The following is a 16,292-nucleotide window of genomic DNA, read 5'->3' on the forward strand; positions in this document are numbered from 1 at the left end:
AAAAGTTTCAACTCAGCATTGCAAAACCAAAGTAACTTATTCAAGGAAAATGTCATGAATGATTTGCTACTTCTTTCTTTACGAAAAGACTAATTTCTTCTATACACGGATGAGGTGTAAACTTTCAAATTTTATATTATGACTAGTACTCTGGCAGGCTAGCGTTCGGTAATAGACTGTATAGTGTGTCAATAAAGCGCAGACAGTTGCTATCTGTGCAATTATTTTGAAATGCCAGGCGGTGGTGGATTGGTGCAGGTGTTAGTGTTGGTCTACAAGCTGAATTTTGTGAGTTCATATCCCGTATGATGTAATCTATTTACCCAACATCTAATCATGACTTTGGACTGACAGTCGGATGGACACAACTCTTATAATAAGATTGATTGAAATAGCTTTGCACATGAGCGAAATAGCAAATTTCAAGTTGTGTTCTCTTGAATCAGATGTCTAAACGCTCAACTTCACCACGATTCTTATAATACATGTTCATACACCTTAGTCGGAATGCTCTCCACATTGAATATTTAGTACTATCCTTCGTTTTTTCGTGACGTAAATTTATCGTTGTCGGCCATCTTTATAGACAATTGTATCGACAAAAACACGAAGCTTTTGCAATAAATGTTCGAAAACGATGCTTTTTTTGCAATTTTTTTTATTATAGTATCAAAACAACACCAAAAAGTACTATTAAATAAAAGAAAAACGATCATTTTCTACAAATATGGCGGCTTTTTCGTGAACAGTGAAAGTGCAAGCGGCTTGATGACATCAAAAAAAAGATGGATAAGAGCCATGTATGTCCGTCAGTCCGAAGTCAGAATTCAAGGTTGGGAAAAATGATCACATAATACAGGATTTGAACCTGCGACATTTTGCTTCGACGCGCTGCACATTATATCCCACGCCAATAATCCACCTTCAATCGTTTTGAAGGCACATTGTGCCTTCAAAGAATAATTGCGCACATACTTATTCTCGGCACTGTATTGGCAGGCACCTCTAACAATCTGTTATGGCACAACTACCAGAGTACTAGCGTTCATAAAAGCACTCATGTAATCATAGCCAATAATGCCAAAGATCTGATGTAATATACTGCAGGTAGTGTTGATTGCAGAGGCTTATATTAATGTTAAAATTAGTACTATACTCACTACTAGTGCCTGGAGGAGGAATGGATGAGTGAACTGGACTGGTACTCCGACTTGACACGGATGAGCCGGTGCTCTGTCTTTGTCCTGTACAATAGAGTCACAGAGAAGTAGTCAGTAAGCCAACCATTAATAAATCAGTTTTCAGAAGCCAATAGAAATATGGAATAAAATGTTTTTAACTGATAAAACATGAGAAACACATTTATATGATTTAATATGTTTCTAAAATTCAAGAATGATTGAAGTTATATTACAGAAATCATCGATACTTCGCAATTCACATTTGACGGTTTCCGTACTTTATGAGATTAATAGTAATCTAATTAATTAATATTAATATAATTACTATTGATTAGAAGTTAAAAGAAAATAAAGGAAAATAAAAAAATAAAATACATTAAATACATAGATCTCTCACATACTCAATGAAACCCAATGAAACTCCTTCATGAGCATCATTGAGCTGGCAGCCATCGCAGCTCGCTATTTTGATGAAACGTTTTGTGAAGTGCAAAAGTGCAATGTGCTTGTGATGCCCACAGCTCTCAAAATCACCTAATAAACCTAAGAAAAAAAGAAGAAAAAGATGCTTACGATTAATAAAAAAGGGACTTTGAAATTAGTTTCTATTTCACAGATTTGTTCATTTCCAAAGTGACATCAGTCTCGACTAACCACAAAAAGTGAGAAATAACTGCTTTGTTCCCATTAGCGAGACATTTGAAACACTTCACAGAACTATTTAATGGTGCTCAGGCAATAGGCGGTACAATCTAATCTACAACATGTACATCTGGCAGTTGTATACTTGGAATGTGAACATGTTGCTGTTTGTTCCTTGGTAAGTGAAAGTTTGGCTTCACGTTGAAAATTGAAACATAGTTAAAGAAAGGCTGATAGACTAGAAGACTAGCCGTGAGAAACAGTGACTTCCTGTTGGCCACATTAAATTCACTAGTTAATTTAATTTAAACAATATTGCACCTAAGACTAACTTTGAAAACTTTAAAAGTAAATTTTAATAATCACTTTCATCTCCATCCAATTTACGACAGACATACGGGCTGTAAAACCATAGCGAGGTCAGTTTATTGTCTTTTATAAGAGAATACCTATGAATCATCAACTTGCTTTAGTCCAATATTTCAATTCGATCACTGAACGTATCAACTACCCAATCGGATGTGACTAGACCCTGGACCAGTGGTTCCTAACCTGCTTTCGGCGGGAGGTCACGACACATAAGTGGTCTTTCAAAGGCAACAGCAGAAGTCACACTGCATTTTCTTTATAATAAATATGTGTAATTCGTTGTGAGTTCAGGCATTGTACTGATTTTGTTCTTTGAACACAGCGATACTAACGCACAGTTCGTGTTGTGCACCAGTAAAATGCCTTTGTCTTGAATGTGAGAAAATCACATTTTATCTTTTTATGAAGAAGGATTTGGTGGAAGTGCATTTGAAATTGGTAGGGTTCAGTATGTCCAACAAAGTTAAGAACCACTGGCCTAGACTGAACAAGTATATGGGCAAAATCCTTAGAGCTTGTTTTACGCAATAATTGCTAAAACTGAATGATTTAAAAAATATATATATAAAAAAGAACAAAACATATATCAAGCAAATTCTTCATTAAATATCTAAAAAAAACTAAAAAAAATAATCATAGATAAAACAAACCAGCGATGACCAAGATGAATGTGGGTATAGAAAGTGGCTTTTCATAAAATCAAGTTTACGTAAAATTACAGATGAGCAAATGATGAGTTCTGGCCATAACATTGCCATATATACTCACCATGCATTCTTAACACTCATAAGAATATTGTATTTCAACTTGTGAATAGTTCTACAAGCAAACGACTCACGACAAAAGGCCAAAATGTGATAGATCTTATGTTGCGGACCCGTCAAACCAACTTTTCTTCGCAAGCACAATTTATCAAAAAATCAATCAACCTAATTCCTATTGAGTTTTAACTCCAGCTCCAAGAGTACAACATAATAAATCTTCTAATGTGTTGACCCATATGTCATACGGAGTTACTTTCTTAAACCTTTCAAACATTTTGATGTAATAATAGACCAACTGCGAAACAACCCAACACTGCTAGTTGTCAGCGTTGTCAGCGCATCATCAACTCATTTCAGTCAACCCCCCCCCCCCCGTTTTCATGCTTCAAATTGCTGCCATTCCAAATCATAGAAATAGTAAAACCCAAAAGCATTCATCGCACTTTCGCTTCACTAAATTTGTGTGAAGGCATTCGCAACTATTCGACATCATAGAAACACCCACTGCTGATGTATCAGAATCGATAATAGTTGACTAGGCTTTCCCCAGTGGAGGTAAAAAAGTTCAGCATTGCAATCAATTGCGATCAGGCATCTTGGCTTAGTGCAACTAATTGACTACACATGAATTGAAGTGACTCTAAAGGTAGTGTACATTAATAAGTTTTGCTTTGAGAAATACATCCGCGGATTTTGGAGAGATCTATATGAAGCAACTCTGAATCATTGAAATGTTAGGGTGCAAAATCGTCGACAGTGGGCAACTCCAAACTAATTTGAAGCATAAAAACAAGGCCTATCATAAAACCTTTAAAACAAACTTCCTTGAGTCGATAGACGAACATTAAACAACTAATCACTTCACAGGCCATTGGCATCAACCCAACTAGAAAATACTTAAAAACCCAACTATCGCACAATAAAAAGACAACAGAAGCAAGTGTCTGCTGTATGAAGCTTCAGCTGTTTCTTTATTGACATGAACTCGTTTGAGATCAAAACAAGAAAAGACTGGTTAAACTGACAGCCGAGACGAGACGCACCTGTCCAACAACCATCAACCACATATTGGAGAAATCAGCAAGCAATATCTCAACTTTGACGCCTTACTACTCACGTTTCAGATTTCTATATTTTCTTGACCGATTTCCAGTACAGAGGCTAATACAAGACATGGTGCACAATCTGACAAGTGGTGGCAAGTGCCACGGGCGCAACATTAGCTAATAGCTAACGGAAAGCCTGTCGAAGACTGAGCAACATGACTAACTGAACTTAACAAGCATTCATAGAATGTGACATAGGAGAAGGGATATAGAATGTGACACATGTTATAACATGACGGAAGCATTGACTATAATATTAGACGCAACATTAGCCACTGGTCGGTAAGGCCTTCTTTAAAGAATGACTAACTGTAACGGTCGAGATAAAAAAAGAGACTGAGATCTTTCACCTGCACCTGGAGCAATCTCAGCTCATTTGCCACGAGTAAATGTAGTCTTACTATAACCTGTTCCGTCGTTCTTCAGGACCAGCAGGCAATCATATCTTAATAGATCTGACAGATCTCAGACGATTTTTAAAATTTTTTGATAGATATGACACTATAAGTTGATGTTACAATTACTAATATTAATAATTCATACTATCACCTAGCATTCAATATATATGCTTAGTAAAGGAGCTAGAGAGGTAGTCGGAGTTGTCTGACCTTTCATTTACAGCAACTCATAAATCACAAATACATATATATATGTATACATAGGGGTTAGATGCTTATTCTATTGATTTTATATATATATAAAGAATGGTAAAGCAAAAGTACTCAATACACTATGTGCAATGTTAATAATAGTATAACGTATAATATAAAGAGTACTTAGCTGTAAGTTAATACTATATAATGTAAGGTCTACTCTCATCCGATGATAATTTTAGAAAATTATGCCTTCTTAGCTTACTGCAAGCAGAGGTTGTGCATGGTTTTAAGAGTCAGTGTTATACAAACAATGGCTCTGGGATTTTTGCTGGACATGTCTGAGTCTAGTGACAAGGGAACCTAGACGACTGGAGACACCCACTTGCCCTTGAGCAGTTTAAGATTGGATGTGATTCCTGTCACCACCAGTGGTTTTATTTGGGAATTGAATGCCAACCTGTTGTTTGAAAGGTTGGTGTTCAATAGGTTGGGGTTCAGTGGAGTCATAACCGATCAAGTCAGGCATTTTAGACCACTTGGCCACGGCTGCTCGCTCAGCAATATTAACCAACTGAAGTCAATTTTTTTTCCTATTCTGTATATCTAAACCAACCAATTGTCAGCCCTAGATGTTTTATCTGTCATTCTATTAAAAAATTAAAATTACTTTCCCTTGCGCCAACCATACTAGTAGCTAGTGAGCGACTAACAGTACTCAACCTGAGTGAGTTTATATAAATACCTGCCTGTTAATTTCAATATTCTGAGATAATAACTCCATGTCAGACAAAAACCAGACATAGTAAAAATACAACTCTGCCACATTTATATAAACATAACTGTATCAATTTCTTGGATAGACAGCCATTCCATAAAACGATTACTAGAGGCGAAGAGCTAGCTAACATTACCATAAGTAGACTTTTCATTTGGCTAAATTTCTAAGAATGTCACCAAAAGGAGTAGCGATAAAAAAGAACATTTGGAGGTAATTTAATTGTGTAATCCAAGCCCAGTCATTGCCATGCCTGGAGCCAGCCTGGCCTTGGAAGCCAATCTAAGAGCTGCATACACTTGCAATCAACCGCGCACGCAATAAAAGTTTAACCTACGTAGGAGGAGAAGATAATTTACTCCAGCATCTGAAAAAAGCAGGCTACAGACAGACTGAAGCTTGTACGATTGTAATTGAAGCTTGTACGAATCATGGATGGTCTACCTTTTGGTGATTGACCAAAGTTGCTACCAGGAGATATTTATTAGCGGTCATTTTAAGTAAAACGGGTTGATGTTTGTGTTTTAAACATAGTTCTCTCTCATAGTTCATCTTCCAAGGCTTTCTACTTCATTATAACAATTTTCTAAATATCATATCCGCCATTCCAATTCCGCGATAAGAGATAATGAATATTTTTTTAGTTTATGTTAGACGGCAATGTTTAATTGGCTGAGATAAGAAGGCTAAAGGCATGGGTATTACATGACAACTGAAACAAAACTTCCTACATAGGAAGCTTCAGTTGAAAACAGTAACTGAAGTGTGTAAAAGCTTGCGACTTCTTGCAATCTTTGTGTGGCTTTTATGATGCTCAATTTTGTTCAGACAGGCACGAACAAAGCTGTTATTTGATTGGACAACTCCTTTTTAGTGAGTGCAATATTTACTTTTTTCTTCACAAATGGTCAACTCAAACGAGACTTAGAATGCAACAAATAGAACACCACGACCGTAAGACAAAAAGTAGGTCGAAGCTTTTGGTTCTGACCACTTCTAGCAAGCCTCGATCTGGCAGCGCTGACTCACTTGCTGCTTTAACAGTAGATTATACCAAACCGTAGAGACGGAAAAATGACTCCCATAACCAGATATGCCGAGCTAAAAAGTTTATCTCCTAGCCAATCCCATTAGCTCTGTTTACCATAACAATACTCTTCTTATGAATATCACAGGCTAAAGTCTTGCAACAATCTAATTACGATTCGTAAGCAAACTTAAATTATACGAAAAGCTGGTACAGATGTTCTGTAATCATATCAAACAATGCAACACTCTGTCTTATCTATGGACTTAATTATATCCAACTGCCTAGTAGTAGTACTACTCATCATAGCTGCGTTTCCAAAAATCGACAGGGGACACTATTACCTCCCTAACCCGCCGCTCATGTTGACAAGATGTTACTCACAGCTTTTAGACTACATAAACACAATTCATCCTCTGATTAGACAAACCCACACCTTGCACTTGATGACTACTCTTTCTAAACTGATGAGAGTATTTGAAAGCTTATAAAAGTTGATAGGATTTGTCTGTAGCCTTAGGTCATACATCGAGAAAACTTGGGTATACTCCCAAGTTCATGTGACAAAGAAAATGTACACACGCAATCATATCTTTTTGATAAGAAGTTTTGAGGCAAATTTAGCCATTTTATGGCCAATGAAAATGAGCAATACTTTGGCAGCTAACCTTTGGTATGTAAACAGCAGCATTATATCCTAATATAAAACACTACCTGAGGTAGATATTAACATAGACATACCAATATAAAACATAATATCATAGACATACCAATATAAAACATAATACCATAGACATGCCACTATAAAACATAATATCATAGACATACCAATATAAAACATGACACCATAGACATACCAATATAAAACATAACATTATAGACATAGCAATATAGAACATAATATCATAGACATACCAATATAAAACATAACACCATAGACATACCAATATAGACATGCCAACAAATTGCAACGAATATACCAAAATGAATCTACCAACATTAGCATACAAGTACAAAACATACGTACACAAACTAAACTATATAGACATACAGTGAAACTCGAATAACTCAAAGTTCACGGAGCTGAGCAAAAGTGTTAGAGTTATCAGAGCATTTAAGTTATCATAGCACTGTCACAAGTACATGTATTTATCAGTAGATACATGTACATATACAAACTATATATAAATCAAAAGCATAGATTGCTTGTTGCAAGTTAAAGGGCCTCTCATGTAAAGTTTTAAAACATTTTATCAGAAAGTACAGATATTTTTCAATCACTTGAGATTTGTTGTTTTAGGTGATGTAACTGCCAGAACGTTCTCAGGTTAAAATTGGCAAAACTTGATCGCAGTTTTAAAACGCTGAGAAAAAAGACATTTTTTTCTTTTGAGCGTTTTAACTAAGATCAATTTTGCCAATTTTACTTTAAGTTTATCCAATGGTTACCTCGCTTTTCCTTGCTTTCGAAGGGCCATCGCAAAGCGGATGTTTGGTAAAATTTGATTTTTCCAAACCTTTAGAAGTGGTTAACGAAAATTTTTTGCCGATTTTGGTAATAACGACGCCTAAGAACTACTAAAAGTTGATGTTTATCTCTATGGCTTGGAATAAAGTGATATTCTAAAGTGATAACAACCGTCTCGGTAGCCGTTGGACAAAAAACTGTTCGTGTTAATGATGTTGAAGTCAAGTTATCTAAAGCAATCTATCTTTGCGTGAGAACGGACCAAACAAAGCCGTTCGAGTTAACCATGTGTTCGAGCTATTCGAGGGCGAGTTATCCGAGTTTGACTGTATATATTAACTCGAATTTTACTAGTTTCATAAAGAATAATGATGAAAGAGCACTCAATACACTAAGTGTAGAGTTCATTATACTATAACATATAATGAGCTATAACATATAATAACATATATATATGTATATACACATGTATATATACATGTATATGTGTATATATACATGTATATATGTACACATATACATGTATATATACACTAGTAATTCTCTCAAGCTTTTAATAAGAATAATACAAATAATACAAGAATATTGAAAATTAACCTTATATGTGTATTTGTATTGACCAATATGCAAGCAGACTCAGCAATATTAAAAATAAAAATTTTGTTCAAGGAATGACATATAAATATAAGGAAATTTGATAATTTATTTTGTCTGCCAAATTTTGTTTTTAGTTCATTCTAAGAGTATAATAATCAAAGATCGCCCTGAATAGATGTATTCTGACCTAGCCTTACTCACATACCAACAACACGCACATACACACATACGGACGTACACACACACATATGTTCACCTGCTTAAACATACATATACCTACTTAGACACTTAATTGTATGAAGATGCTTGCTAAAGGAACGGACAGATTGGTGCCACCAGACTGATGCCACTGTAAGTGAAACTTTCATTTCCAAATGTTGTCCATAAATTTGGGAAAAATTTGGCAGTTTCCTTATCAAACGCAGTAAGACTAGTTTGAGAAAAATATATTCTATAACAATGCTATACAAAGTTGAAATAACAAATTTGTTATTCTTTGATTTGTATATTGTGATGAAATCCACTTTGTCAAACACAGACAATAAGTAAAAATGTAGAGAAAATTATGAAATGCTGATTAAATTTTGACTCAATACAAAACCACCTTCTTAAACAAACATGTAAATTATGAAGTGCCGGGAGATCTCGGTTCTTTATACTGTTGGACATGCTTTTTTCAGAAATACTTTCATATTTAATTTAGATAAAAAATAAGGGAGAACAAGAGTAAAGCCTGAAATACACCATAGCTGAAATATAGAGTTAAACCGTTATAAACAGTTAAACAGTTATAAACAGTTAAACAGTTATAAACAGTTAAACCGTTATAAACTGTTAAACCGTTATAAACCGTTTTAGCCGTTATAAACAGTTAAACCATTATAAACAGTAAAACCGTTATAAACCGTTTTAGCCGTTATAAACAGTTAAACCGTTATAAACAGTTAAACCGTTATAAACCGTTTTAGCCGTTATAAACAGTTAAACCGTTATAAACTGTTAAACCGTTATAAACCGTTTTAGCCGTTATAAACAGTTAAACCGTTATAAACAGTAAAACCGTTATAAACAGTTGAGCCGTTATAAACAGTTAAACATTTATAAACAGTTAAACTGTTGCAAAGATTTTATCTGCAGATTCAAATTTTGAAATCTAAATTCAAAGTCAAAAAATATCAAAACTATCTACTCGCTAAGATACAGTTGAAATATCTTACCTTTGTAGCCAAACGATCTTCGTAATTGAGCGTTTGCGAATGGAGACGGTGGCTTACCACCCGCCATAATATAGAATCCGACAGACTAGAGACGAAGGAGAGACAGTAAAACAAGACAATGAACGAGTAAGGAACCACTTTAAGCATGACCAAGTGAGGTAACAGAATTCAATGCCAAATCAACCACCAACAAAGGTTTCTGAACCTACTTGAGTGTGCACGGAAGTGAAACAAACGCACTGTTACCATGACAACAGTAAAACTGTAAAACTAACAACAAAGTATCAACAAGTGGTTGCAGAATGGTAATCCACTTATGGATTCCCGAAGTATTTCTCGATGCCAACTAAAATATAACTTTCAGCATAACTTACATGGCTAATATTTTGAAGGCATTTCAGCTAATCATAGAAGCAGCCAAAGTTTTTATCTAGTTGAAAAGTAGTTCTAGTCGATGAGGAAGAGACTGTCTACAACTAAAACTCAAACGATTCTACCCAACAAGCGCAGAGAGAGAGAGAGAGCGAGTATGGAAAGTGAAGCTATAATCCATGAGAAGTATAAGGTGCTCTTCCAAGGATTCTCCGATACTCTGTATGAGTAAGCTGAGGCCAATAAGCCACAGGGAGTCAGCTAGTTCAATACAAAACATGCAGCGCAGTGATTGGCAGTATTACGGGTGATTCACTGTACAGTCAACACCTTTAAGGCAGCAGCCAACGCCTCTAAAGCAGCAGTTATGCTAATAGAGCAGCATGGTTGTAACTTTCATAAATTGCTCCTGTGGCACAAACTCAACCCTTTAGGATTCCTGTTTAACCACGCGCTAAAGGCTAGATATTTGAGCGATTTCATTGGTGAATCCATGAGTATTGACGCTAATGTTAAATGTATGCAAGTATAACTGTATCAGTAGTGTATACATGTACATCAAAATAACAGCAAGCATTGTTGTGATCCTTGTAAATTGCTCTTGTGGTACCAACTCAACCCTCAACTATGCGTTGAACCCCAGGCTAAAGGCTGAAGCATACTAGAGCAATTTCATTGCCGAGTCCATGAGTATCGATACTAGCATTTAACGCTAGTGTTAAATTCTAGAATATTCCGTGCATTACGAGTTTATGTTATTTATGTCTGCTGCCTTATCATAATTGGCCAACTAACTGTCAGCAAGGATGTTATAAAGAAACCCAAAAAAACACAGATAAAAGGTAGTTAGTTCCACAAATAAAAGCTCCGATCACACAAAAACAATATAACGCCTTACAGAAAAGAAGTGGTTATAAAAATAAAATTATTAAAAATATATATTAAAAAGCACACAATATATTACAAGAGTTATAATAAAATTTGATTTGAATAAATGTCAAGGGCAAGAGATTGCACTTACGCTAGGCATCTTTAGAGTTCATTGTCAGACTATTGCTAGGACTAGCGCATTTACATGTAATACTAGCTTTTCGTGATGCCTCCATATTTGACCTCTTGTATGTTTCAAGTGTTATTCGAGTTCTCCGTTACTTATAACTAAACTACTACACTGGCAGCTGACAGCTCATGTGCAGTGAGAGATTGTCATGTATAATAAGTATGTACACAATTATTCAGCAATACAGCAAGGTGGTCGAGTGGTGCAGATGTGAGTAGGCCTGACTAGGAAGCCAAATATCCATGTTGAATTCCTGTGCGCTGGAATCTGTTTCTAATGCTCTTAGCGTTAGAAAAAGATTCTTTTAAGATTTTAAAGATTTAAAAGATTTTTAAAGCATTACCTAAGGCCTTATGCGGGGCGACGGACACGGCTATTATTATAGTAAAAATTTGATGCAAAAGCATTTCTGAAGAGCATAACCAACATTATAGTAAGCCAAAATCTCTAAACGTTTTACAATTAATGCTTTTATAAAAAGATGTTTTTATAAAAAGATGGTTCCGTATTGAGCTAAGAATTTGAATCAGTACATCATAACTTTCTTTGCATTTTTACTTCATATCTGTGTTTGAAAAAGTTGATTTCACAACAATATTTATAAATCAAGAAGTAACAAATTTACTATTGTAACCTTTCAAAAACCTATTGTGGTCATTGAGCTCAAGGTTTTCTGATAAACAAGAATTTGAGGATCAATAATTGATCACATCTCAACCTACTTACTAAAGTTGATAGCCGACTGCTGAGAGTTGACTGGATGTTTATATTCTTAGTGGGTGAAAAGATAGTTTTACCTATAACCAACTAGTCTCCTCATTAGGCAGGGTTATAAATGTTATCACTGTTCCAGAGCTGCTTCCATTGTTCAGATCCAGTCATATATATCAATAGTATTTAAAAATCTTTAAAACAGTCAAGTGTGACATTCAAACGGTAAAGTTTAATTCACTGACGTCAAAACTTGTGTTGTATCATTGAAGTCCGACAGCAAAGTCAGGTACAGTTCTCACAAACTTTTTGTGGTTAAAAACACGGGCTAAACTAAGCCCAACTAGAGAGGGTTAGGGAATGTTCTCGGTCAGACTAGCTAAGCATAAGAACTAATAATGCCAGGATATCGCTGGCTTATCCAGTACCTCTGGATTAAATAATAAAACAAAAAGATAAACTGTGGGTTCTTGTCGGAGTATTGTGGCTTAGGGGTGGCAATGCTAATCCCCCCTTACCAGGTGTGCCCAGAACATACAACTATAGTCTAAAATTAATTTAGATTTGTATCGTCACGAGTGAGTTGATGATTGCAACAATCTCTCCATCTTTCCAGGTTGTTAACGATGCAAATATTCAGTTGTGAATCGAACTAATGATGTGAAGAGTTTTACTAGCATGGGGACTGAGACCGTGAGTTCGCAATTACATGCCTGGAGCTGAGCAAGCAGCCAAACTATTTGCTACAACAAGTTTTCCCACTAACTAGGATCGTTATCTTTAGAAAATATGCACAGGTGAACGAACTTGCCGGGGTGAGGAGATGAGAACCAGTCGTTCTAACCACAGATGTGTCATTTTGAGCCCTTGATATAAATTCTTTTCTTCATCCGTGCAATTATAGATGTCATAATCACACTTTTGCTTGATCTGAGTTTTTCAATCGCGATCAAATTTTGTTGATTTTAATTTTGAAACATTCTGACAGTCAGATCACCTCAAACATAAAAAACAATTGCAAATGATAGAAAAATATCGACGCTTTTTAATAAAACCTACAAAGATTTTGTGTAAAATCATCTTTAATAATGAATATATGTAAACTTTAAACCTCATAGTTTACATCCACCACCCAATATTACAGCCAATAAATCGTTTCCCAAAGTTTTTTTAAAAATAATATTAAATATACAGTCAAACATGGATAACTCGCCCACAGATAACTCGAACTCAACACTGTTAACTCGAACTGTTTTTTGCCCAACGGCTACCGAAATGGTTGTTATCGCTTTAGAAAATCTCTTTATTCCAAGCCATAGAGATAAACCTCAACTTTTCGTAATTCATAAGCGTCGTTATTACCACCATCGGCCAAATATTTTTGTCAATGACTTTTCTAAAGGTTTGATGAAATTTGATTTTTACCAAACATCCGCCTAGCAATCGCCCTTCGGAAGCAAGATAAAGTGAGGTCATCTTTGCTTAAACTTCAAGAAAAATCGGCAAAATTGATCTTGGTTAAAACGCTCAAAAGAAAAAGATGTCTCTTATTCTGAGCATTTCAACAACGATCAAGTTTTGCCAATTTCAACCTAAAAAACGTCCTGGCAATAACATCACCTCAAACAACAAACCAATCTCAAGTGATAGAAAAATCTCTATACTTTTTGATAAAAACGTTTTAAACTTTACATTAGAAGCATTTAATTTGAAACAAGCCATTTGTGCTTTTGATTTATATTATAGTTTGTATATGTACATGTATCTACTAATAAATAAGTAAATACATGAACTTGTGACAGTGCTCTGATAACTTGAACGCTCTGATAATTCAAACACTTTCGCTCGGTCCCGTGAAGTTCGAGTTATCCATGTTTGACTGTATTTGCAAAAGGCAAACTAACCTCAGAACAACTCAGTTTGCCCCCCAGTACCCTGACAAACTTAAATAAACTATACATCCACACCATCACACAACTCCGTATGCTATTGCTGTTTCAACTCTCACATCTTACCCGGGGGTATGAGACCAGATTTTTTATTGGAAGTTATTACAGGAACTCCTTTGCCATTGAACGAAGGAGCCGAGAGCTTTTTGAGTGAGGTAGTTGAAGAAGAGGGTGCTCGAAGACCAGAGCCAGGAATTCTAAAAAGTTGCAGACAACAACATTTAACCCTTTATTTTTATAGATGGAGACTACAAAATTTATGATTTCGATTCTGAAATTAACTTTCAGTAAGTAAACACAACAACCCTATATTCTCAGATGTTATTTCAAAATTAAATTTCTACGGATAAAAGTTGCAGCTCAATACTGTTACGTGGCTAACAGAGAACCCCGCCTTGAATAATATTCTCTTTTAGTATCGTAATATATCATAAAATAAAGAGTTGTCTACCAGCACTGAATAGTAGTAGACAACTCTTACTATAGACAATTATTCATTTGTTTTAAAAAACATTGACAGGTTGGTAACATACAACTCTCTAACCTATATATTTCTAAACTAGGTTCTATATTTGTATTACTACCATCCTCTCCACAAAATGTTGTGTCCCACTATAACACGAATGATGCTTTGCTTTAGAAAGTAAAGAATTCAACATCTCAAGTTGTTGAATTTCTCATCAGTTACCTTGTTCTTTATAACATAATTTGGTAAAAGCATCGGCTATAATGTCACAATGCTAAAGATGGTATCAAAGTACCTGCTGGACATGTCGTGATCAACAGAACTGTCTTGTTTCGCTTGCTTCAGCTGTTGCTTGTATCTGGACAGGTTGAAGAAAAGACCAAGAACTGATTTTAGATTCCCATCCTTAATATCTAGAAAAAGAAAATACATCAGGGTTGTATCTTGCTATTGCAACAAAAGATGTGTGTCTATGATCTCCCATTTTTTATAAGAAATTCCTAGCTTCTGCCTAAAACGATTAATAATTGCTGAACGCATATCAGAAATTATGAGTTGTTTATCGATGGAATATTTTTATAGAATTATAAAACAGGAAAAAACTGTAGAATGTGTCAGCAATTCTATGAAACTGAGTAAACCCTGCAGGAGGTCATAGCTAATGAGCTTAAAGGTTGACTTGCAACAAAATTCACATGACAGTTATTCAGTATCAAAAGATTCACCATGTCTTACTCTGCTGTGTTGTAGGTGCAAAATATGTGGAAATGTGATTACAAGCTCTTAAAAGCTCAAAAACGAACAGTTAACCGCAGCCATCACGAAACCGCCGTAGATAGGAATCAGTTTATTTCTCAGACGTAGTCATTACATTTGGTTATTGCTTTGTCACGTGATGCTCTCACGTAAATTGAAAGGCCAATAAAAGGCTCAACATAAAACTTATCCCAGCACTAGTTTATGACAAACACTTCGGGTTTTACCGAAGACCCCGTATTAAATATTATAGATGCTGGCTACTTTACAGTTTTGTTTCGGCTTGGTCTAATCGTCTAGTCGTGAATTGATCATGTGACCTATACTTCGCGAATAATTTCTGCAGCATTTTTCGATTATCATAGGTGACCAAAAGGCTCGTCATGTTTATCAGGAAGTGATATGTACTCCTTCGAGCCAATGTTAAAAAATTAAACAAATTTTCGCGGTAGGTTATAAGATATCAGTGCTGAAAGTGACAGCATTACAATGACGATAAAATATACGCGTAAGAACAATAGACATGGTTTTATTGAATGCGTGAAGTATAATTGTAAAATATTTCGACGAATGAGGTTGCATGAAAGTGTAAACAGAAGCCATCTTGTACAACTACGTCCCATTTGAGCCGTTTTGGAAAGAGATTCTAATCTACGGCTATTTCGTGATGGTGACGATTAACTGTTCGTTTTTGAGCATTTAAGAGCTTGTAATAACATTTTTACATGTTTTGCACCCACAACACAGCAGAGTAAGACCTGGTGAACCTTTTGATACCGAATAACTGCAATGTGAATTTTGTTGCAATTCAACCTTTATAGAGCGAAAAACTTCAAAAAAACTTCTATTTACAAATAATGATTTTAGTGTTTCAAATACCAAAACTCATTTGAATTTATCAAGTATAACATGCGGTAGGTTAATCTATTGAATATATATACACTGTTACCTACAACAGCTAGAGGATATGATCACAGCTTTAAGGAAGCTGATTGACCAAATAAACGGTGAACTAAACATATTTTATGAAGCAGTCAGTTTGCAACCGAGTCCGAAGCTCATCTCAATTGTGACAGGTTCTACTTGCTAGCTGATGTTTGCCGAAGTAATAGAAACAGCAACATGTCAATGCTAACAAATAAATGTCGATGTTAACAGAAAAATGTGGATGTGCCATGAAAATGTTGATATTAACAAAAAAGTTCAATGTTAACACAGAAAAGTAAATGTTAATAA

At 35.3% G+C, this 16,292-nt stretch overlaps 1 protein-coding gene across 6 annotated transcripts in view; it reads right to left on the reverse strand.

Annotated features, from left to right (window-relative positions):
- The window catches only part of LOC137408250 (neuron navigator 3-like), a 146,983-nt gene that overhangs the window by 51,635 nt on the left and 79,056 nt on the right, over nucleotides 1–16,292 (reverse strand). For all 6 annotated transcript variants that reach the window (XM_068094688.1, XM_068094685.1, XM_068094687.1 and 3 more), the window contains 3 exons: nucleotides 14,596–14,713; nucleotides 13,901–14,031; nucleotides 1,161–1,244 (listed from right to left, as the gene is read on the reverse strand). In XM_068094688.1, coding sequence (XP_067950789.1) covers nucleotides 1,161–1,244; nucleotides 13,901–14,031; nucleotides 14,596–14,713 — 333 coding nt within the window. The remainder of the gene's footprint in view (nucleotides 1–1,160; nucleotides 1,245–13,900; nucleotides 14,032–14,595; nucleotides 14,714–16,292) is intronic.

Source organism: Watersipora subatra, chromosome 11, assembly GCF_963576615.1.
Source record: "Watersipora subatra chromosome 11, tzWatSuba1.1, whole genome shotgun sequence".
NCBI classification, from domain to species: Eukaryota; Metazoa; Bryozoa; class Gymnolaemata; order Cheilostomatida; family Watersiporidae; genus Watersipora; species Watersipora subatra.